General features: G+C 46.7%; 1 protein-coding gene across 5 annotated transcripts in view; it reads right to left on the bottom strand.

The window, feature by feature from the left end:
• The window catches only part of sorcs2 (sortilin-related VPS10 domain containing receptor 2), a 963142-nt gene that overhangs the window by 201078 nt on the left and 739210 nt on the right, over positions 1–22854 (bottom strand). For all 5 annotated transcript variants that reach the window (XM_072495949.1, XM_072495950.1, XM_072495951.1 and 2 more), the window contains exon 9: positions 7442–7621. In XM_072495949.1, the coding sequence (XP_072352050.1) occupies positions 7442–7621 (180 nt within the window). The remainder of the gene's footprint in view (positions 1–7441; positions 7622–22854) is intronic.

Below are 22854 nucleotides of genomic sequence, written 5' to 3'. Positions count from 1 at the left end.
CACAGTAGCCAACTGTGTTGGGCCAAGTATTATCTTGGCTGGGATCAGGAAACAGCACAGGTCTGTGATTGGACCTGGGCTTTACTGATTTGTATAGCTTAATACAGGAATGGGGAAATATTTTTTCTAACAGACCCGGCAAACTATTTGGCATGCAACTACTTACCTTGTATAAATAACCACAGTATTTCCCTATTAGGTGACATGCCCGCAGAAGTCTTTGTACTTTCTCTCCCACTGAGAGCAATTACCTTGTTTAGTATTCCAAACAGATGTGCAATTCACATGTTAATTTAGCACGATGCTACATCCCTTTGGAATATTAAACAATTCCAATTCATGCCCATACTCCAAATTGGCGATGACTCATCTCAGTCATCATTCTGGGATCCAAACCTTGAGCCGCTTTTATATTGCAGCTGTTATCGTTTGGGCTTCTGGAGATGAGCGGCTAAGGGCTGGTTCCCTGCATCCATTGAATCTTATATCCAGTACCGGTTCCTGCTACAATAAAGGAGTAAGATTTAATAGCATAGAATCTTTGGTACAGCTCATTAAAGCTGGACTCCCAAATATTACATGACTGGCAGTATGAGTGCTGCCAAACTCAAAACACAGTCACTGCCTCCCCAACCTCACACAATCCCTGAATGGGTTGCACATCCAGCCCCACTCCACATCCCCAACACTTGCCTCAGTTGGTTTATGGGGATGAGAAGGAAGTGCACTTTAAAAGAAGGAAATGAAGAGTTGAATAGAAAAAAAATAACTACACAAGCTCACGCCTGTATGGTGCTGAAGCATACACACTGCTGACATATGTACAATTACCTGCTTCTATTATTATAGCTTTTAGCCACATTACTGGGAAAAGATCAATCAGAACTTGTGCTGCTGATTACCATTCAGTGCCCTCTACTTGAAAGTGTGTGCATTCGAGTAGCAAATTAAATGAGGATCAGACTCGGTTGCGATTCTCCCCATGCTCAAATAATCTGCCAACTCTATCTATGCTTACTGGCCACTTGGGTTAATTACAGAATGCCTGCTGGTTCCTGTGTGAAGCTGATTTAATACCAACAACTTTCAAAGAAAATATATGTATCTAATCATCAAAAAAAACACATCTCCGTGAAATGACATCATCACTTCTAATGTACAGTTCATTGTTTTTCGTAATGCACGGCATTGGTTTTTCCAGCTGTGAAGATTTAATCCCTGTCACATCAAATTACTTAAACATTAGATCATTCCTGAGGTCTTCACAGTTCTTACCTGACAACTTTCAGATGGATCCACTGTGTAATGCAGCTTACACAGGTTAAGAAAGCCTCAGGTTCAACCCTAGTCTGTGTTGAATTAACCGATTATTGCAAATGGGCTTGACACCCTGAATAATTGAAGGGAACATTAACCGCTGAACACTGATACAGCAGCTATATCTATGTGAGCACTAGGTGAAGAATAGAAGTGGACATTTTCTTCTTCTTTTTTAAATAAATTTAGAATACCCACTTATTTTTTTCCAATTAAGGGGCAATTTAGTTTGGCCAATCCACCTAATCTACCCATTTTTGGGTTGACACGGGGAGAATGTGCAAACGCCACACAGACAGTGACCCGGGGCCGGGATCAAACCCGGGTCCCTCAGCGCCAGCAGTACTAACCACTGCACCAACATGCCACCTAACAAAAGTGGACTTTAATGTCCCTTAATGCCTGCCGATATTTACTGCCTAGGTTTTGAAGGATGTTCATCAAAGCAAAAAGTCAATACCTGTCAGAGAGGGGAATAGAAAACTTGGGAAGAAAAACAGAATAGTTATTTGGTAGTACAGAACTTGAGGATATTGTTGAAAAAGGAGACATCTTTTGTCAAAGCTTTTCATCTTGCACTCATAAGGACAATTCCAAGAATATCAAATGTAAAGGGAACAACAATTTATACTACATGGAAAGAGAATGCTGATTGGTAGAGGTGCTGCCATGGTGAATACAACAGCTAATGGTGACTGTCAGAAGCATTGTTTGAAATTTAAGCCAGGCATCTTAACTTCATTGGTCATGGTATTGCCTTGAGGAATGAACCAGTGAATGGTGTTTACTTATTTTGCTTGGCGAAAACAGGCACAATGAGTGCATAAGTTCTTTCAGTCTGTCAAGAGCAGGGCCCTGTGTATTCATGTATGTAGCTTCCAGTACACACAAACATGCCACATTGCATGCCCAGCTGGCAATCTTAAATTCACTGTCAATGTAATTCTTAGCACACTGAGGACTATTTAGTAAATGTTGTCCAATTGCAGAATCACAGCTAATGTTGGACACTGTGCATTGATTTTGGCAATCACTGGCTGGTTGGGTAAGGTCTGTACCTTGCCTCTTGCAAACAGTGGAAGGGACATGCTATTTGATACAATTCACTAGTTTTTGGTAAATACAATCTACGTACCTGCATCACACTGGCTTGATCAGACTATTTTGCACTGTGTAGCGTGCAAACAATAAATAGGCCTAAGGCTGTCAGTTTTGGCCCTGAACAGTGCCCAGTCTTCTTCAGATTATCTTGGAATGGCAAGGTACCTCATAAATTTGAGCAACAGGTAAAGCTAGCTTTTTCACACTGTTGCTTTGCAGTATTCACCACTAACAGATGCTGCTGTCAAACCAAAAAGTCTTATGTCTATCACACAAATGAATAATGTGATATGTCAATTTCAGTGTCAGTGTGATGCTAGGTATATATACTGTATGTTCTGAAAGACTGGCAGATGTAGCAAACTGCTCGTCCCTTCCAAAGTTCGCAACAGGCAAGGTACAGACCGTACGCAACCAGCTTGTGCTTGCAAAACTCAAAACACAGTGCTCAAAATTAGAAGTGATTCCACGATTGGACAATGCTGAGAATTACATTGACAATCAATATAAGATTAGTCGGGCTCACAGTGTGGCGCTTTTGTATGTCCAGGAAGCTACGTATATTAATGCACAAAATATTGTTCTTTTCAGACAGAACAAATATGTACACACATTGCCCCTGTATCAGCTAAGCAAAATAAGTGGCAGTCATTCGCTGGTTCATTCCTCAGGGCAATGCCTTGATCAATCAGAGTCAAACCATCTGGTTTACATTTCAAACAATGCTTGGCAGTTAAATGTCAGTCACCATCAACTGGTGCATTCTCCATGGTAACCATACCACCCACTCTACCAATCAGAGTCCACTAGCCAACAAATCAGCACTCTCTTCTCATACAGTATAAATTGCTGTTCCTTTTACATGGGGCTGGTTTAGCACAGGGCTAAATCGCTGGCTTTGAAAGCAGATCAAGGCAGGCCAACAGCACGGTTCAATTCCCGTACCAGCCTCCTGAACAGGCGCCGGAATGTGGCGACTAGGGGCTTTTAACAGTAACTTCATTTGAAGCCTACTTGTGACAATAAGCGATTTTCATTTCATTTAGCATTCTTGCGAATTGTCCTAATGAATGCAAAGCAAGAAGCTTTTGCAAAAAATGTCCTTTTATTTCCAGCAAAAAAACGATGAGAGAAAAAGAAAATTTCCTGGAGCATTGACTCAATTTATTAACAGTCACGGTTCTCAATATCCAGCAATACGAATGACCATCAAACTGCCATGTGGCCCTTCCTTTCTCATCAGACAGAATAACAACACATATATCACAGATGGAAAACGCTATAAGAAACAGTTCTCGAGCCACTGCAGATTTCTTTAATCAACTGCACAAACCTTGTGCAATTTTAGTCAGTTCCCTGGATTTATTTTTCCCTCAGTTTTGGCATTGATTTCTTTCCTCTGTGAATAGCACTATTACGATATTTGCATTAATTTACATAAATACCATCCAGCCTTTTTTGTTATCATTTCTGCACCAAAAGATCACAAGGGTGTTTTAAGCCTTTAATTTTCAGCCAGTTCCAGGAACCATCAGAAAAAATACACCAATATTGCTGGCATAGAGATACCTAAACATCAGAATGAATTATTGGATGAACTCTAAGCGGCTGAATAAGCAGGTAATACACAATCACAGCTTTCAAGAAGCTAGACATTAATTATGTTTCCCGTCATTCCCATTTTCTCCCGAATCTTTCATTTTCTTTTAGTTTAATTCAAATTCATTTATTTCAATTTTATTCTTTGCAACTACACTATTTTTCTACCTTGCCTAAGTTTAAAACCTATTACTTACTGATTTTTGTTCCCACCGTTAGTTTTGGCAGTGAATCTGGGTATTATTTTTTTAAGGGTTTTCATTGGGGCCGGTGGTGCATGCTAATAAAGGAATGGATTATTGTGTTTGCAAAGAAATAATAAACAATGTTTACCTCGCAATCCTAAGCGTAGAATCAGTTGCATGGTTACTGGGCCTCAATTTCTTCAAACCTTCTGCTGCTATTTCACCTAATTTCACTGAAGTGGTTTATATGCACAAATAGGACTTCTACCACACTGGGTGTGCCTGAATTTCACGGGATGTGGGCTTCGCTGGCTAGGCCATTTACTGCCCATCCCTATTTCCCCTTTAGAAGGTGGTGGTGAGCCACCTTCTTGAACTATTGTAGTCCATGTGGGATTGGTACACCTGAAGTGCTGTTAGGAAGGTAGTTCCTGGATTTTGACACAGCGACAGTGAAGAACTGGCAAACTAACTACAATCAAGATGGTAATTGGCTTGGAGGAGGGCAGCTTTCAAGTGGTGGCATTCCAATGTGTCTACTGCCCTTGTCCTTCTTGGTGGTAGAGGTTCCAGGTTAGAAGGCGCTGTCCAAAGAGTCTTGATGAGGTGCTGCAGTGCATCTTGTAGGTTGTACACACATAGATAATTTAAAAGGTAAAATCTTGATTGTAGCCTTCAACCTGAATTTCTCTCAATCTTCTCCCATTGCTTCACTGTAACATCACTAAGTGGTGATGGTATACTGGCAATGTCACTGGGCCAGTAATCCAGAGGCCCATGCTCTGGAGACATGGGTTCAAATCCCACCAACCCAGAAAATGCCCGATTAACACAGCCTATTGGAATAAAATTTACAGTGCAGAAGGAGGCCATTCGGCCCATCATGTCTGCACCGGCTTTGGAAAGAGTCCCTACTTAAGCCCACAGCTCCACCCAATCTCCATAACCCAGTAACCCCACCTAACCTTTTTGGACACTAAGGGCAATTTAGCATGGCCAATCCACCTAACCTGCACATCTTTGGACTGTGGGAGGAAACCGGAGCACCAGGAGGAAACCCACCCAAACACATTGAGAACGTGCAGACTCTGCACAGGCAGTGACCCAAGCCTGAAATCGAACCTGTGACCCAGTAGCTGTGAAGCAACAGTGCTAACCACTGTACTACCATGCAGCCCTATTGACCGTGCAAAGTCCTTCTTACCACCAACTGGGGCCTTGTGCCAAAATTGGGAGAGCTGTCCCTTAGATCAGTGTTTTTCAAAGTGCGGGTCTTAACCTACGTGGGTGTCAGGGCTGTCAGATGCGTCGTGGAGCGAACTGCCGCAGCATTCCGACTGTGGTCCCCATCACGGGGAAGCACCCAATGGCTACTACCAACATTTTTATGGAGAGTAGTGCCCGCTGCGCCTTTTAAGGAAATGAGAGTGTGCACCGTCATCTGGCCAGAAGCGGCAGCAGTGAGAAGGTTGCACGTATATTTGATGACAAGCGGCCTCTATGTGTGTGATTTTGGTGGCAAATTACAGAGAAGAGCTTCTTCCACTTTCTAGCTGCTAGCAAGCAAGGCAAGATGACTGTGAAAATGAATTATTTTCTTACAAGTAAGAAATGGCCAGAGACACAAATAGGAAGTGTACTTACTGGCCAGGATCTCACATCTGAATCTACTGTAAAGAGCTGGTCAGGAGAGTCCAGGACATGGACAACAGCTGAATTCAAGAGGCGAGGTGAGAGTGACTGCCCTTGACATCAAGGCAGCATTTGACTGAATATGGCATCAAGGAGCCCTAGCTAAACTGGAGCTAAAGAGGATCCGGGGGAAACTTCGCACTGATTGGAGACATACCTGGCACTCAGGTGGTTGGTTGTGGTTGTTAAAGGTCAGTCATCATTGCTCCTGTACATCACTGCAGAAGTTCCTCAGGTCAGTGTCCTCGACCCAACCATGTTCATTTGCTTCATCGATGACTTTCCCCCATCATAATGTCTGACGCGGAGATCATCGCTGACGATTGCAAAATGTTCAGCACCATTCCCAACTCCTCAGATACTAAAGCAGTCCATGGCGATATGCAGCAAGACCATGACAATATTTTGGTTTGGGCTGAAAAATGCTAAGTTACATTTGCTCAAACAAAAGAGAGTGCAACCATTGCCCTTGACACAATGCCATTGCTGAATCACCCACTGGAGGGATTACCATTGATCAAAATCGGAAATGGACCAGTCATTTAATACTGTGCCTACAACAGTAGGTCAGAGCTGGGAATTCTGCAGTAACTCACCTCCTGATTATCCAAAGCCTTTCCAACCACAAGGCACAAGTCAAGAGTATGATGGAATACTCTCCATTGCCTAATGAGTGCAAATCCAACAACACTTAAGAAACTCGACACCATCAAGAAAAAAGCAGCCTGCTTGACTGGCACCCCATCCATTACCTTCAACAGTCACTCCCTCATCACTGATACACAGTGTATACAGCCTACAAGATGCACTGCAGCAACTCCCAAGGCTCTTTGGACAGTGCTTTCTATAATATTATGAAAGAAATGAAATGAAAATGAAAATCGCTTATTGTCACAAGTAGGCTTCAAATGAAGTTACTGTGAAAAGCCCCTAGTCGCCACATTCCGGCGCCTGTTTGGGGGAGGTTCTTCTTTTGATTTCACTCCAAACTTAAAGATGATCTCACCACTTTGAGTTTATTCAGAGAACTCCCCTATGCAAAGCATTAATTTGTCATATACCTCCCAGAGGAAATTCCATCCACTACTCACCTGTAAAGTGCACAATATAACCTTCATGTAAAAATAATATGGTTTCTTTCCAGCTCTCTCTATACAAACTTCTTCACATTGTTCAATGGCAATGGAAGGATATTTTGGTTGACCAGGCTTCCTGTACCTCTAAATTGAGAATGTATATTTTTAATTTGCTCATATTTACTTGGGGGCTTCAAATGACAACATGAACTGTAATAGGTTGCAGCCATTGTCTGAAACAGAATAGATTCAAACTTTTAAATGTAGGTACAGCATAGGCTGTGGAGCTGATGGTGTAGTTTCACTCCATTTTGTGGAAGCAACAATTCACTGCTTTTCAAGATAGCCTGTGCTCTGTTGGTCATTAAAATAGGAAGATATTGGATTCCAATATGTCACTGAATATGCACAGTATTCTTCAATCAGTGTTATTGCAACCCATCATGTTTGAAGTACAGAAGTAGGGTTTACCTCATGAATATCTATCACAACATTTTCTTCTGGCTGTTTGGTACTTCTGACATCCTCTAGAGCGAGAGTGAAGTACACACCCTTCAGGTCTGACAGGTAGAGGTTATAGGTGTCCGTCTGATGCCACTCCTTGACAGCCACAAATACTTGATTCTCATCTGTACTGATGATTTGCATGTCCTAGGGGATAGAACATGATGAATTTATGCCATGTACATCAAGAAATAGAAATATAACACACATCTATTAGTTGCAAAGTATGAATGACTTTCTAACCAAATTACGTAAAAAATAAGTTTAATTCATTCATCTAAGACTGTTATTAAGAACAAACAGAAAATTAAATATCTTTGAATGATCAGTCTGGCTTAGTGTTTCTCAAGACCTGGTTGTGCATTGTAGACTCAGTGTCACTTGGCTCAATTGATGGAATAGATCTCACTGGGCCAAAATGCTAAGGGTTCAAGCCTGACCTGGGCAGATGTGCATATTTTCATCGATATCGTAGGAACAACAGTCTTCAGAGGAGATTTTAAATGCAGATTTTGTCTCCTAATCATTAACAGTATAACAATGAATGGGGTGGAAATCCCACTATTTTTTCCAGTCTTTTTCCAATCAATGGCCCCTCAATAATATGCTTGTTCTCTCTCAAAAGAGCTCGATACAACAGTGCAATCCCCTTGTCCATGGTGAAATATTTTGCATTAAAGAGAGAGATGTTCACTTCTTGAGTTTTACTGGAAGACGCTTTCACGATATTGAACATATAGTTCCAAAACAGTAATATTTTGCAATTGGAGCACTGATATGTGAGTATTGTTTGCCATAGTATAACACACGCCCAAGAGCAGTAAGTATCTTAGAATCATAGAATCACTACAGTGTCGAAGGAGGCCATTCGGCCCATTGAGTCGGCACCGACCCTTGGAAAGGTTGAATGCTCTTTTATCTTGGCTGAATCATGTTGAAAGTTATAATTTTGTCAGTGTGGGGAGAGGTAGAAATAATAAGATCAGGGTAGGAGCAGATTGCTCCTAGATATGTTGACTTCCTTTTATATTTGTTCATGGGATGTGCTGGCTCGGTCACCATTCATTGCCCACCCTTAATTGTCCTTGAGAAGGTGGTGGTAAGCCGTGTTCTTGAACCCCTGCAGTCCATGCGGTTTAGGTATACCCACATCCGTAACCGTTAGGGAGTTCCAGGATTTGGCGAAGAATGTTAGCAAAGCTTGAAAGCTTCAAAATTGAATTAAAATGACAAAACTTCAACAAATTCTTTCCCTGCAATAAATTCCAACTCAGATTTGATGAGTATTGATTTTCAATCTCGCTCAGTTTTCTGGTCTTGACTGTGACATGATACCATTTTCATTCGGAAAACCATAATAGTTAAAAATAACCTGGTTCTTTCTCTTTAAACAGGTTATTGTGCCAATTAAATCATTTTTATTGATTTATATTGTTGCTAACAATGCACTTTGATAGTTGTCACCACATAAATTCACAATGGTTTAACAATAACTCTGGTATTCATGGAGTCGGGGAACCTGTGTGGAGTGGTGAAAATAGCAGCCAGGACCCAATTCAGGGATTGCAGACCCACTCCCAGGGTTTCCAATTTTTAACAGTGCCATTTAAGGATGTGGGTTGGTTAGGGTTGTGAGTACGCACCATGCACTCTCAACCTGATATGTTCCATTGTGGGGATAGGCATGTCCTCATCCTATGCAATTTCCATGGAGTTGGGCCAGCTTTTAAAGGACTTGTGGTTCACGGCAGGTGAGTTCAAAAGCTCTTAACCATTTCCCCTATGGCAAGCTATGGCACCTATACTGCCCATGTCAAGTTATGCACCTATCCAACACCTCCATGGCTCTTCATACCCCTCATGCCAAGTTATAGCCCCACATCACATGATCTTCATACCCAGCTATGGCACTTCCATACTGTATCGAGCTAATGAACTCTATATCGAAAATAAGATGTATTAAAAAAGCTTTTAAGAAAAATATCATTCATAACTTTACAGTTTCTTTTAAAAAATCCTTTCATTACAGGCCAATAAGGGCAATAGAAGAGTCCATCATCCAGACCCTTTAACATACCAATAGCTGGAAGTGGAAGCACTTAAAAGCTATTTATCTTGTGTAAATAAACATGGTACAATTGACAGAATAGATCAGCGAGAAAGAGCTGTCAATCGAGCACTGTTTTCCCTGGGTTCTGGCTGTTTCAACACTTTAAGGCCCTCAGCTGAGTCTCATTATGCATTTGGTTTTGTCTCACGATCTCGGCTTGTCTACCTAATTGACCTATCTTTGCTAGCATCAAGTAATTGCGAGACCACAAATTATCTGATAACGCACTATCTACTACTCCAACAATTTTTCTGTCACAAAATAGCCCCTTGTTCAGATTACAATATTCAGAGTCTTCTGCTAATTGGTATAATAAAAAACATTGATGCTTTCCCTGTGTTTCTGAGTATGTTTATTGAATATTACATGTTCAGCATGGTATTGCTGCGGATATTGAAATATGTCTCCAATGTTTCAATAACTATTAACATATCTTATACAACCACCACCATATAATACTGTGTTGTTGGGTTAGAGTAGTTTTAATAAATTCTCAAAGACTGCTGGCTGCAAAACATGATTTCTTAAAAAAAAATTTAGAGTACACGATTCTTTTATTCCCAATGAAAGGGGAATTTAGTGTGACCGATCCACGTACCCTGCACATCTTTTTGGGTTGTGGGCTGAGACCTACGGAGACATGGGGAGAATGTGCAAACTCCACATGGAGAGTGACCCGGGGCCAGGATCGAACCCGGGTCCTCAGCGCCATGAGGCAGCAATGCTAACCACTGTGTCACCGTGCTGCCCCACATTAATTTTATTGTTATAAACCTACAGTTATGAGAACAGTCCTTTGCACTAGCTTCTGACTGGGATTACTCTCCTCAAGTCTCAAATCACATGACTGTATTCATTTCATTCCATGACATTACAGTCCAATAAGTTAGCCCTTGCTGGGACCAGGCCCAACATATTACGTTATACTACAGTTTATGAGGTAGGTGAACTGGCCACACTAAATCGCTCCTTGGTTGGAAAAAAAGAATTGGGTACTCTAAATTTTTTTTTAAAGATGTTGTAGTATGTCCTATAGACAGTATTCCTTACAATCACAATGTATATCAAGCGAACCGTTTTGTGTTAGATGGTGCCAAGCTACTCTAGCTGTCCCCATCGAGGCAAGGCGGCACAGTAGCTCAGTGGGTAGCGCTGTTGCTTCACAGCTCCAGGGTCCCAGGTTCGATTCCCAGCTTGGGTCACTGTCCGTGCAGAGTCTGCACGTTCTCCCTGTGTCTGCGTGGGTTTCCTCCGGGTGCTCCAGTTTCCTCCCGCAAGTCCCAAAAGACGTGCTGTTAGGTCATTTGGGCATTCTGAATTCTCCCTCAGTGTACCCGTTGCCGGAATGTGGCGACTAGGGGCTTTTCACAGTAACTTCATTGCAGTGTTAATATAAGCCTACTTGTGACAATAAAGATTATTATTATTATTATTAATAAACTTTCCAACATATTCCTGACTTGTGCCTTGTAGATGCTGGACAGATTTTGGTAACTCATTCATCACAGACCATCCAGTCTCTGATCTGCTGTAATAGCCACAGCATTTGTGTCACAATCCAGTTGAATTTCTGTTTATTGGTAACACCCAAGTTCATGGTAGTGGATTTAGCATTGTAATGCTGTTCAGTGTTAAAGGGAGCTGGTTTGACTGTCTCTTGTTGGAGGTGGTCATTGTCTGGCACTTGTGTGAATGTTATATGCCACTTATTGGCGTGAGCCTGAATGTTGCCTAGGTCTTGCTGCATATGGACTGCTTGAGTGTGAGGAAATCCGGATGAAAATAAGCATTGCACAATCATCAGTGAACATCCCCATTTCTGACCATATGATGGAAGGAAGGTCTTTAGTGATACAGCTGAAGATGGTTGGGGCCATCACATCACTCTTTGGAAAGCCTGCAGCAATGTCCTGGGGCTGTGTCAATTGGCCTCTCAACAACCACAACCAACCTCCTTTAGGCTGCGTTTGACTCTGGGCAGTGACGAGTATCCTCGATTTCCATTGACTTCATTTCTTCTAGGGCACTATGGTATCACATTTGTTCAAATGCTGCCTTGATGTCGAGGCCAGTAACTCTCAGCTTACATCTGGAATTCAGCTTCTTAGTCCATGCTTGGATGAAGGTTTTAGGGAGTTCTGGAGCTGAATGGTCCGAACAGAACAGGTTATTGGTGCAAGTGTCTGCAGAGTCTGAACGTCCTCCCCGTGTCTGCGTGCGTTTCCTCTGGGTGCTACGGTTTCCTCCCACAAGTCCTGAAAGACATGCTTGTTAGGTGAATTGGACATTCTGAATTCTCCCTCAATGTATCCGAGCAGGTGCCGTAGTGTGGCGACTAGGGGATTTTCACAGTAACTTTACTGCAGTGTAATGTAAGCCTACTTATGACACTAATAAAGGTTATTATCATATGATAGTACTGTTTATGATTTATTACAGCATTTTGCTGATGATTGAGAGTAGGTTGTTTGAGCAGTAATTGCCTGGGCTGGATTAGTCCTGATTCTTGCAGACCAAACTACCTGGACATTACTGGGTAGAAGCCAGTATTGTAGCTGTACTTGAAACATGTAGATGGAGACATGGTTATTTCGGTAGCACAGGTCAGCTGCACTAAAACTGGATCCTCTGTCAGCACTCGGCCGTTGCTGCATCCAGCACACTCAGCTATTTTTTGCCATTGCATTGAGTGAAGCCAATTGTCCGAAGACAAACATCTGTGATTCTGGGGACCTCAGCAGGAGGTTGAAATGGATCACTATTCTGGACCTCTGGCTGAAAATGGTTGAGTGTCTCAGCCTTCTCTTTTGCAATCATATCCTGAGGTCTGTCATCATTGCTGATGTATATATTTCTTAGCCTTCAGTTTCTTAATTGTCCACCAACATTCACAACTGGATGTGACAAGCCTCACATTCAATCCATTGATGCAGAATTATTGTTCAGTATGCAGGCAGCCTTTTTATGGAATTTCACCAAGTTGGCAATTCGTCTTCAGGTATGCCTGATGCTGTATTTGGTATGTTCTTCCCCATCTTCACTGAACTAGTGTTGGTCATCTGGGTTTGATACTAATGGAGGAGGGAACAATATGCCAGCCCATGGCATTGCAGATTGTAGTAGAATACAATTCTGTTGCTGCTGGATCACATCATCGTACAGTTTTGAATTCAAGGTCCGTTCTTCCCACTTGGCATAGTGGTAGTACCATACAATATGATGAGGATGTCTTCAGTGGTTCTTGGCCTTCATAGGCATTGTGCAGTGGTCACTCCTACCAATACTATTGTGGGCAAATGTTTCTTTATTAGGCAGACTGGTGAGGACAGAGTCAAGATGTGAGACTCAAAAATATTTGCTCCCTAAACTGACTGATGACTGCCAATATCATTTGATAAGAGCTCTCAGTTTCTAACTACAGTCACCGAGAGCTTCACCTAGTCAATGGTCATTTCCTCTATTCTTAAGGGCTCAGAACAACTGTTGGCCCTTGTTCCTACCCAGGTTGGGCATACCCTTTCAGTTGTGGCCAGATGACAAGCAAACACCCGCAGCTATTTTGGCACAAAATTATCAGACAACTGCCTTTGTCTGAAAATAGCTTTTTGCCGATATTGAAGGACAATCAAGTTCTGACAATAGCAAAAATATTTAGGATCCAATGGGGTAGATTTTGACTTTGCTTAATAGACAAAATGAAAGGTCATGAATCATCAGTCCCATTTTACATCTTTCCAAATTTGAATGTAAAATGGACTGTTGATTCATCATTACCTACGATTACACAAAGCCTTGATCTACTCCAACGTACCTCCCAAACGTTAATAAGCCAATCATCAGTGTATGCATCTGAGAAAAATCCACCACTTGTCGAGTAATTTTCTATGCAACTTGTCTGTGCTGAGTGATAGCTTTCTGGTGACAAGTAAACATAACTTCCAGGCTCCAGCCCCACCCATCCCCGGACTTTCCCAGGAAAGGTTTGCATGGATATTGCCTGGGAAGTGCAAATTTCCAATGGCCAATTGCTCTGCACTAGGAAGTATACAAAAATGTGATTTAAATCACAAACTTGGGGTGGTTCTGGCTGTTTTTTAACAATTTGTTCATGGGATGTCGGCATTACTGACTGGGCCAGCATTCATTGCCCATCGCTGAGAGCAATTAAGAGTCAACCACATTGCTGTGGATCTGGAATCACTTGTAGGCCACACCAGGTAAGGACAGCAGATTTCCTTCCCTAAAGGACATTAGTGAACCAAGTGGGTTTTTACGACAATCGACAACAGTTTCATGGTCATCATTAGACTTTTTATTCCAGGGCAGGGCTTCTCCAAAATCTCGGCAAAGTGTTGACGCCGGCGTAAACACCGGAGTGTTTCACGCCGGCGTCAACGGGCCTCTTGGCCCAGAATTCAGTGGCCCACAGGGGGCCAGCATGGCGCAGGAATGCTCCACGCAGCTCCGGCGCCGATACATGGCCCTACACTGCCGGCGTGGGTCAGCGCATGCGGGTGGTGGCCGTTTCCGCGCATGCGCGTGATGGCCGTTTTCGCGCCGGGCTGCTCAACATGGCTCAGCGACACAGTGAGCCCACACGGAAGAAGGTAGGCTCCCCCCAGATGGCGCGCATCCGCCAATTGGCAGCCCCCGATCGCGGGCCTGGCCGTTGTGGAGGCCCCTCCCGGAGTCTGATCCTCCCGCCCCCCCCCCACACCAGGATGGCCACTGTGGCCGCGGGTCCGAGCTCCTGCCAGGTGGTACCAGGTGTGAACCACGCCGGCGGAACTCGGTGGGAACTCGGCCGGTCGACCGTAGAGAATCGCCGAGGTGGCCTGATTCAACGGCCCCCGACCGGCACCGTGGTGACCGCACACGCGACTGGCACCGATTGTCCGGTCGCCGGGGAATCGCGTCCTGGCGTCGGAGCGCCATGGCGGGAATTTCCGTCGTCACCGGTGATTCTCCAACGCAGTGCGGGCTCGGAGAATCCCAGCCCAGATTGTTATCGAATTCAAATTTCACCAGCTGCTGTGGTGGAATTCAAACCTGGGTCTCCAGAGCATTACTCTGGGTGTCTGGATTACTAGTCCAATGACAATACCACTGTGCCACAGCCTATTGTTATAGCAATAGTTACTGAGAAAAAGTTAAAAGAATTAAAATCAATTCTAGCTGCTGGATAACTACTACACGGACTCAGAGAAAATCCAGGATGGGACTCCACCCACATCCCTAATTTCCAAAAGGACTCCCCCCATCCCCCAAGCTTCCTGGGGATACCCTCACACACCCCTTGGACCCCTCCATAGAATTTACAGTGCAGAAGGAGGCCATTCGGTCCATCGAGTCTTCACCGGCCCTCCCTTCCCAAGACCCATCTGAACCCTGCCCATCACCCCGTCACAGACCTCAATAACTTGGCGTCCACATTCAATCGTGATATTGGGCAGTATGACCCACACTGCTCCGGATTCTTATCCTTCTTTAATATCAGGGAGATGGAAGCCTGCGGCACTGGGGGGGGGGTTACCCCCACTCCCTTGCTTCATTATACACCCTCACCAGCAACGGCCCCAGGTCTGCCCCAAACTTTTTATAAAACTCTACCGGGAAGCCCATACTCATACACTGCCTCTCTGGCCCTCTGCAGTTGCCTCACCGCCTTCCCCGTAGAAACTAACCCAAACTCCATTTGGAACCTCTACCACTCCTTTCACAACCCTGCCTCCAGCGCCTCTGAATATCTCCTCTCCACCCTATAAATCTCATCCATCAGCCTTTCCCTCTCCTCCCGCTCCGTTTTCTCCCTATGCAGACAAATTCAGATGAACACCCCCCTGACTACGGCCTTGAGTGTCTCCCACAACGTGGCTGCTGTAGCCACCCCCATGCCGTTCAGCTCCACGTAGCACCAAATGGCAGTCCTCACCCACTCACACACCTCCTCATCCGCGAGCAACCCCACATCCAGCCTCCACTGCGGCCGTTGCCCCCCCCCCCACCGCCCCGCAAATCCACCTATGCGGTGCGGGGTCAGAAACCGCAATCACTGAATATACCGAGTCGGCCATCCCCACCAGCAACGTCTCGTCGAACACAAAAAAAATTAATCCGAGGGTACATCCGGTGCATTTGGGAAAAGTAATAAAACTCCTTTGCCCTCGACCTCCAAAACTTCCACGGGAACCACCCCCTCCCCCCCCCCCCATTTGCTCCATAAACCCCCTCAGCTCCTTCACCACTGCCGACGCCCTCAATGGCTTGGGACTCGACCGTTCCAAGCTTGGATCTATGACCGTTTTAAAATCATCCTCACTAATCAACAGATGCGAGTCCAAGTCCGGGATCTTCCCCAACACCTGCCTCATAAAATCCACGTCATCCCAATTCGGGGCATAATCGTTTATCAGAACCACCGGTATCCCGTCCAGCTCCCACTAACATCACATATCCACCACCCCTCCCCCTCCAGATCGCCCACAATACTCCCCACCTCAAATAAGCAACCCGCTTATTTAAAAAAAAACATTTTATTAAGGCATTTATGGTTCTATAACAATAAAGGGAGGGTCAAGGATGTCTCGGAGCGGCTGCAGGACATTCTGGGGGGGGGGGGGGGGGAGGGTGAACAGCCAGCTGTCGTGGTGCACATAGGCACCAACGATATAGGTAAAACACGGGACGAGGTCCTACAAGCTGAATTTAGGGAGCTAGGAGTTAAACTAAAAAGTAGGACCTCAAAGGTAGTAATCTCAGGATTGCTACCAGTACCACGAGCTAGTCAGAGTAGGAATGTCAGGATAGAGAGGATGAATGAGTGGCTCGAGAGATGGTGCAAGAGGGAGGGATTCAGATTCCTGGGACATTGGAACCGGTTCTGGGGGAGGTGGGACCAGTACAAACCAGACGGTCTGCACCTGGGCAGGACTGGAACCGATGTCCTAGGAGGTGTTTGCTAGAGCTGTTGGGGAGAGTTTAAACTAATGTGGCAGGGGGATGGGACCCGATGCAGGAAGTTGGAAGGTAGTAAAACAGGGACAGAAATAAAAGGCAGCAAGGGGGAAAGTGTAAGGCAGAGAAGCCACAGTCAAAAATCAAAAAGGGCGACAGTACAAGGTACAGTGACTGAGGGGAGCTCAGTGAATAGGACCAGGAATACTAAAAGAAATAAAACGGGAAGTGAAAACATTAATGGTAAGCGACGCGGCAGGTTGTTACATGAAAATATGGGTTCAACGACAAGGAAAATTAGGAGAAAGGTTAAGAGGAAATATAACTTAGGAGAGGTTACTGATCGAGGTGTTAACATTCAGAACAGAGGTAAAAAAGCCAACATAAGTGTACTTTACCTGAATGCTCGTAGTATTCGGAATAAGGTAAATGAGTTGATGGCGCAAATCATCGTGAATGACTATGATTTAGTGGCCATTACTGAAACATGGTTAAAGGATGGTCACGGCTGGGAGTTAAATATCCGAGGGTATCAAACTTTTCGGAAGGACAGAGTGGATGGTAAGGGAGGTGGTGTAGCTCTGTTATTTAAGGATGACATCCGGGCAACAGTAAGGGATGACATCGGTGCTATGGAGGATAAGGTTGAATCCATTTGGGTGGAAATCAGGAATAGTAAGGCGAAAAAGTCACTGATAGGAGTAGTCTATCGACCACCAAATAGTAACATTATGGTGGGGCAGGCAATAAACAAAGAAATAACAGATGCATGTAGAAATGGTACAGCAGTTATCATGGGGGATTTTAATCTACATGTTGATTGGTTTAACCAGGTCGGTCAAGGCAGCCTTGAGGAGGAGTTTATAGAACGTATCCGCGATAGTTTCCTAGAACAGTATGTAATGGAACCTACGAGGGAACAAGCGGTCCTAGATCTGGTCCTGTGTAATGAGACAGGATTGATTCAGGATCTCATAGTTAGGGATCCTCTCGGAAGGAGCGATCACAATATGGTGGAATTTAATATACAGATGGAGGGTGAGAAGGTAAAATCAAGCACTAGTGTTTTGTGCTTAAACAAAGGAGATTACAATGGGATGAGAGAAGAACTAGCTAAGGTAGACTGGGAGCAAAGACTTTATAGCGAAACAGTTGAGGAACAGTGGAGAACCTTCCAAGTGATTTTTCACAGTGCTCAGCAAAGGTTTATACCAACAAAAAGGAAGGACGGTAAAAAGAGGGGAAATCGACCGTGTATATCTAAGGAAATAAGGGAGAGTATCAAATTGAAGGAAAAAACATACAAAGTAGCAAAGATCAGTGGGAGACTAGAGGACTGGTGTAGCGCACAAAGACTCCGAGAGACGAATAGAGTGAAGTCGATGAGGCTTTATTAAGCGTGACTATTCCCCCGCAGTTCAGTAGTAGACTGGCCTGCGGGGGAGGACTCATGGTTCTTATACTCCACCTTCAGGGCGGAGCTAGAGGTCAACGGCCAACCAGGACCCGGGATCTGTCAGCCAATGACATCACGGCTTCACAGTCCCACATGACCCCTAATGCATACTACCACATTCACCCCTTGTTAAAAATGAACCGGCGGGGTGATGCTTCGCATGGTGGTAAGGGTTTACAAGGCTGGTCCTGGGAGGAAAACTTTCGCATGTTATTACAGTATGTACAAGGTTTTTTTTGTTTCGAACTATTTACAGTAATCGTCAGGAGAAAAAGTCAAAATGTTCTCGTTAAAAGTCCACATATTGGAGTGTTAGATCGACGCCACGAGTCGGTCGGGCGGTCTGGTCGTCCGTGTCGATCGCCTCGGCCCCGGTGGTGGTGGTGGTGCTTGTTCCGGTGTTGTCGTCTCCGGTAGCCTTACGGTTTCAGCTTGGGCTTCACTCCTGGTCGGGCCTGGGAGGAGGACCGATCCTCCTGGGAAGGGGGCGGTCGCGGGGTGCGGCGGTGGCAGGGAGGGGGTGATTGGTGTCCGGGGGGGGTGTGTGTTGCCGGCGGGCGCCAGATCTCGCAGAGAGACCGTGTCCTGTCGGCCGTCGGGGTACTCCACGTAAGCGTACTGCGGGTTCGCGTGAAGGAGGTGAACCCTTTCGACCAACGGGTCCGACTTGTGCGCCCGCACATGTTTTCGGAGCAAGATGGGTCCTGGGGGCCGCCAGCCAGGTCGGCAGCGACGTTCCAGAGGAGGACTTCCTGGGGAAGACAAGGAGGCGCTCATGAGGCGTTTGGTTAGTGCTAGTACACAGTAGTGACCGGATGGAGTGGAGGGCGTCCGGGACGACCTCCTGCCACCGTGAAACTAGGAGGACCCTGGACCGTAGGGCCAGTAGGACGGTCTTCCAGATCGTGCCGTTCTCCCTCTCTACTTGCCCGTTCCCCCGGGGGTTGTAGCTGGTCGTCCTGCTCGAGGCTATACCGTTGCTGAGCAGGAACTGGCGCAGCTCGTCACTCATGAAGGAGGACCCCCTGTCGCTGTGGACGTATGTGGGGCAACCGAACAGTGTGAATATGGTGTTCAGGGCTTTAATGACTGTGGCCGCGGTCATGTCAGGGCAGGGGATGGCGAATGGGAAGCGGGAGTACTCGTCCACCACATTAAGGAAGTATGTGTTGCGGTCGGTGGAGGGGAGGGGTCCTTTGAAATCCAGACTAAGGCGTTCAAAGGGGCGGGAAGCCTTAATCAGGTGCGCACCATCCGGCCTGAAAAAATGCGGTTTGCACTCTGTGCAGATGTGGCAGTTCCTTGTGACTATACGGACCTCCTCCAAAGAGTATGGGAGGTTGCGGGACTTTATAAAGTGGTAGAACCGAGTGACCCCCGGGTGGCAGAGGTCCTCGTGGAGGGTTTGGAGGCGGTTAATTTGTGCGTTGGCACATGTGCCGCGGGATAGGGCATCGGACGGCTCGTTCAGCTTTCCGGGACGATACAAGATCTCGTAGTTGAAGGTGGAGAGCTCGATCCTCCACCTTAAGATCTTGTCGTTTTTGATTTTGCCCCGCTGTGCATTATCGAACATGAAGGCGACGGACCGTTGGTCCGTGAGGAGAGTGAATCTCCTGCCGGCCAGGTAATGCCTCCAATGTCGCACCGCTTCCACTATGGCTTGGGCTTCCTTTTCCACTGAGGAGTGGCGGATTTCTGAAGCGTGGAGGGTTCGGGAGAAAAAGGCCACGGGTCTGCCCGCTTGGTTAAGGGTGGCCGCTAGAGCTACGTCGGAGGCGTCGCTCTCGACCTGGAAGGGGAGGGACTCGTCGATGGCGCGCATCGTGGCCTTTGCGATATCCGCTTTGATGCGGCTGAAGGCCTGGCAAGCCTCTGTCGACAGAGGGAAGGTCGTGGTCTGTATTAGGGGGCGGGCCTTGTCTGCGTACTGGGGGACCCACTGGGCGTAGTATGAAAAGAACCCCAGGCAGCGTTTTAGGGCTTTTGAGCAGTGCGGGAGGGGAAATTCCATGAGGGGGCGCATACGTTCGGGGTCGGGGCCTATTATCCCATTGCGCACTACATATCCCAGGATGGCTAGCCGGTTTGTGCTAAAAACGCACTTGTCCTCGTTGTACGTGAGGTTCAAGGCTTTAGCGGTCTGGAGGAATTTTTGGAGGTTGGCGTCGTGGTCCTGCTGATCGTGGCCGCAGATGGTTACATTGTCGAGATACGGGAACGTGGCCCGCAACCCGTGTTGATCAACCATTCGGTCCATCTCTCGTTGGAAGACCGAGACCCCGTTTGTGACGCCAAATGGGACCCTTAGGAAGTGGTATAATCGCCCGTCTGCCTCGAAGGCTGTGTACTTGCGGTCACTTGGGCGGATGGGGAGCTGATGGTAGGCGGACTTGAGGTCCACGGTGGAGAAGACCTTATATTGGGCAATCCGATTGACCATGTCGGATATGCGGGGGAGAGGGTACGCGTCTAGTTGTGTGTACCTGTTGATGGTCTGGCTATAGTCTATGACCATCCTTTGCTTCTCCCCTGTCTTTACTACTACCACCTGTGCTCTCCAGGGACTATTGCTGGCCTGGATTATGCCTTCCTTCAGTAGCCGCTGGACTTCGGACCGAATGAAGGTCCGGTCCTGGGCGCTGTACCGTCTGCTCCTAGTGGCGACGGGTTTGCAATCCGGGGTGAGGTTTGCAAACAAGGATGGGGGTTGAACCTTGAGGGTTGCGAGGCCGCAGATAGTGAGTGGGGGTATTGGGCCGCCGAATTTGAAGGTTAGGCTCTGTAGATTGCACTGGAAGTCTAATCCCAGTAATGTGGGGGCGCAGAGTTGGGGAAGGACGTAGAGCCTGTAGTTTTTGAACTCCCTCCCTTGACCGTTAGGGTAACTATGCAGAAGCCTTTGATCTGTACGGAGTGGGATCCTGCAGCTAGGGAAATCTTTTGTGCGCTGGGACGGATGGTCAAAGAACAGCGTCTTACCGTGTCGGGGTGGATAAAGCTCTCCGTGCTCCCTGAGTCGACCAGGCATGGTGTCTCGTGCCCGTTTATCAGCACCGTTGTCGTCGTCGTCTGGAGCGTCCGGGGCCGTGCTTGGTCCAGCGTCATTGAAGCCAGACGTGGTCGTAATGGTTGAGCGTCTTCTACGAACCCCGTGGAGCCGTCGACACTGGGGTCCGTTGTTGCCGTGGTAGCGCCGGCGGGTCATACATGGGGCGCGGGGGGGGGGGGGGGGTTGGGGAGCGTTAGAGACGCGCAGAACTCCCTCTTCTCCGGGGAGAGCGGTGGTCGGGACCCAAAGTGGTTGCGCCTGCGGGTCGTACATGGGGCGCTGGGGGGGTTGGGGAGGGTAAAAGGCGTGCAGGGCTCCCTGTTCTCCTGGGACAGCGGCGACCTCCCAGGACCGGCACACAGCCGCGAAATGGCCCTTTTCCCCGCAGCTCTTACAGGTCGCTGCGCGGGCCGGGCAGCGCTGCTGGGGGTGTTTCGCCTGGCCGCAGAAAAATAGCAGCGGGCTCCCCCGGTGCGACTTGGCGTTTGAACCGCGCAAGCCTGTGGGGTGTCCGGGGGGGGGGTGGGCTTGTCGTGACGGGTGCGTACGGAGCCCAATGGGCTGCCGCGCGGTCGGGGCCGTAGGCGCGGGCGTTTCGCGCGGCCACGTCCAGGGAGGCTGCTAGGGCCCATGCCTCTGAGAGTCCTAGCGACTCTTTTTCTAAAAGTCTTTGGCGGATTTGGGAGGAGTTCATACCTGCCACAAAAGCATCGCGCATTAACATGTCCGTGTGTTCATTTGCGTTCACCGGCGGGCAGCTGCAGGCCCGTCCCAAAATTAGTAGCGCGGCGTAGAATTCATCTCTCGATTCTCCGGGACTTTGCCGTTTCGTTGCGAGTTGATAGCGAGCATAGATCTGGTTTACTGGGCGAACATAGAGACTTTTTAGTGCTGCGAACGCCGTCTGGAAATCCTCTGCGTCTTCGATGAGAGAGAAAATCTCCGTGCTTAACCTCGAGTGCAGGACCTGTAGTTTTTGGTCTTCTGTGACCCGGCCGGGGGCCGTTCTGAGGTAGGCCTCGAAACAGGTCTGCCAGTGCTTGAAAGCTGCTGCTGCGTTCACTGCGTGGGGGCTGATCCTCAGGCATTCCGGGATGATCCTGAGCTCCATAGTCCTTTAGTCACGCTTAATAAATTGTAGCGCACAAAGACCCCGAGAGACGGATAGAGTGAAGTCGATGAGGCTTTATTAAGCGTGACTGTTCCCCCGCAGTTCAGTAGTAGACTGGCCTGCGGGGGAGGACTCCTGGTTCTTATACTCCGCCTTCAGGGCGGAGCTAGAGGTCAACAGCCAACCAGGACCCGGGATCTGTCAGCCAATGACATCACGGCTTCACAGTCCCACATGACCCCTAATGCATACTACCACAACTGGGAAATCTTTAGGGGGCAACAGAAAGCTACTAAAAAAGCTATAAAGAAGAGTAAGATAGATTATGAGAGTAAACTTGCTCAGAATATAAAAACAGATAGTAAAAGTTTCTACAAATACATAAAACAAAAAAGCGTGGCTAAGGTAAATATTGGTCCTTTAGAGGATGAGAAAGGAGATTTAATAATGGGAGATGAGGAAATGGCTGAGGAACTGAACAGGTTTTTTGGGTCGGTCTTCACAGTGGAAGACACAAATAACATGCCAGTGACTGATGGAAATGAGGCTATGACAGGTGAGGACCTTGAGAGGATTGTTATCACCAAGGAGGTAGTGATGGGCAAGCTAATGGGGCTAAAGGTAGACAAGTCTCCTGGACCTGATGGAATGCATCCCAGAGTGCTAAAAGAATTGTCTAGGGAAATTGCAACTGCAG

The sequence above is a fragment of the Scyliorhinus torazame genome, chromosome 3 (genome assembly GCF_047496885.1).
Source record: "Scyliorhinus torazame isolate Kashiwa2021f chromosome 3, sScyTor2.1, whole genome shotgun sequence".
In the NCBI taxonomy this organism is placed as follows: Eukaryota; Metazoa; Chordata; class Chondrichthyes; order Carcharhiniformes; family Scyliorhinidae; genus Scyliorhinus; species Scyliorhinus torazame.
This window is presented reverse-complemented; position numbering and strand designations above follow the sequence as displayed.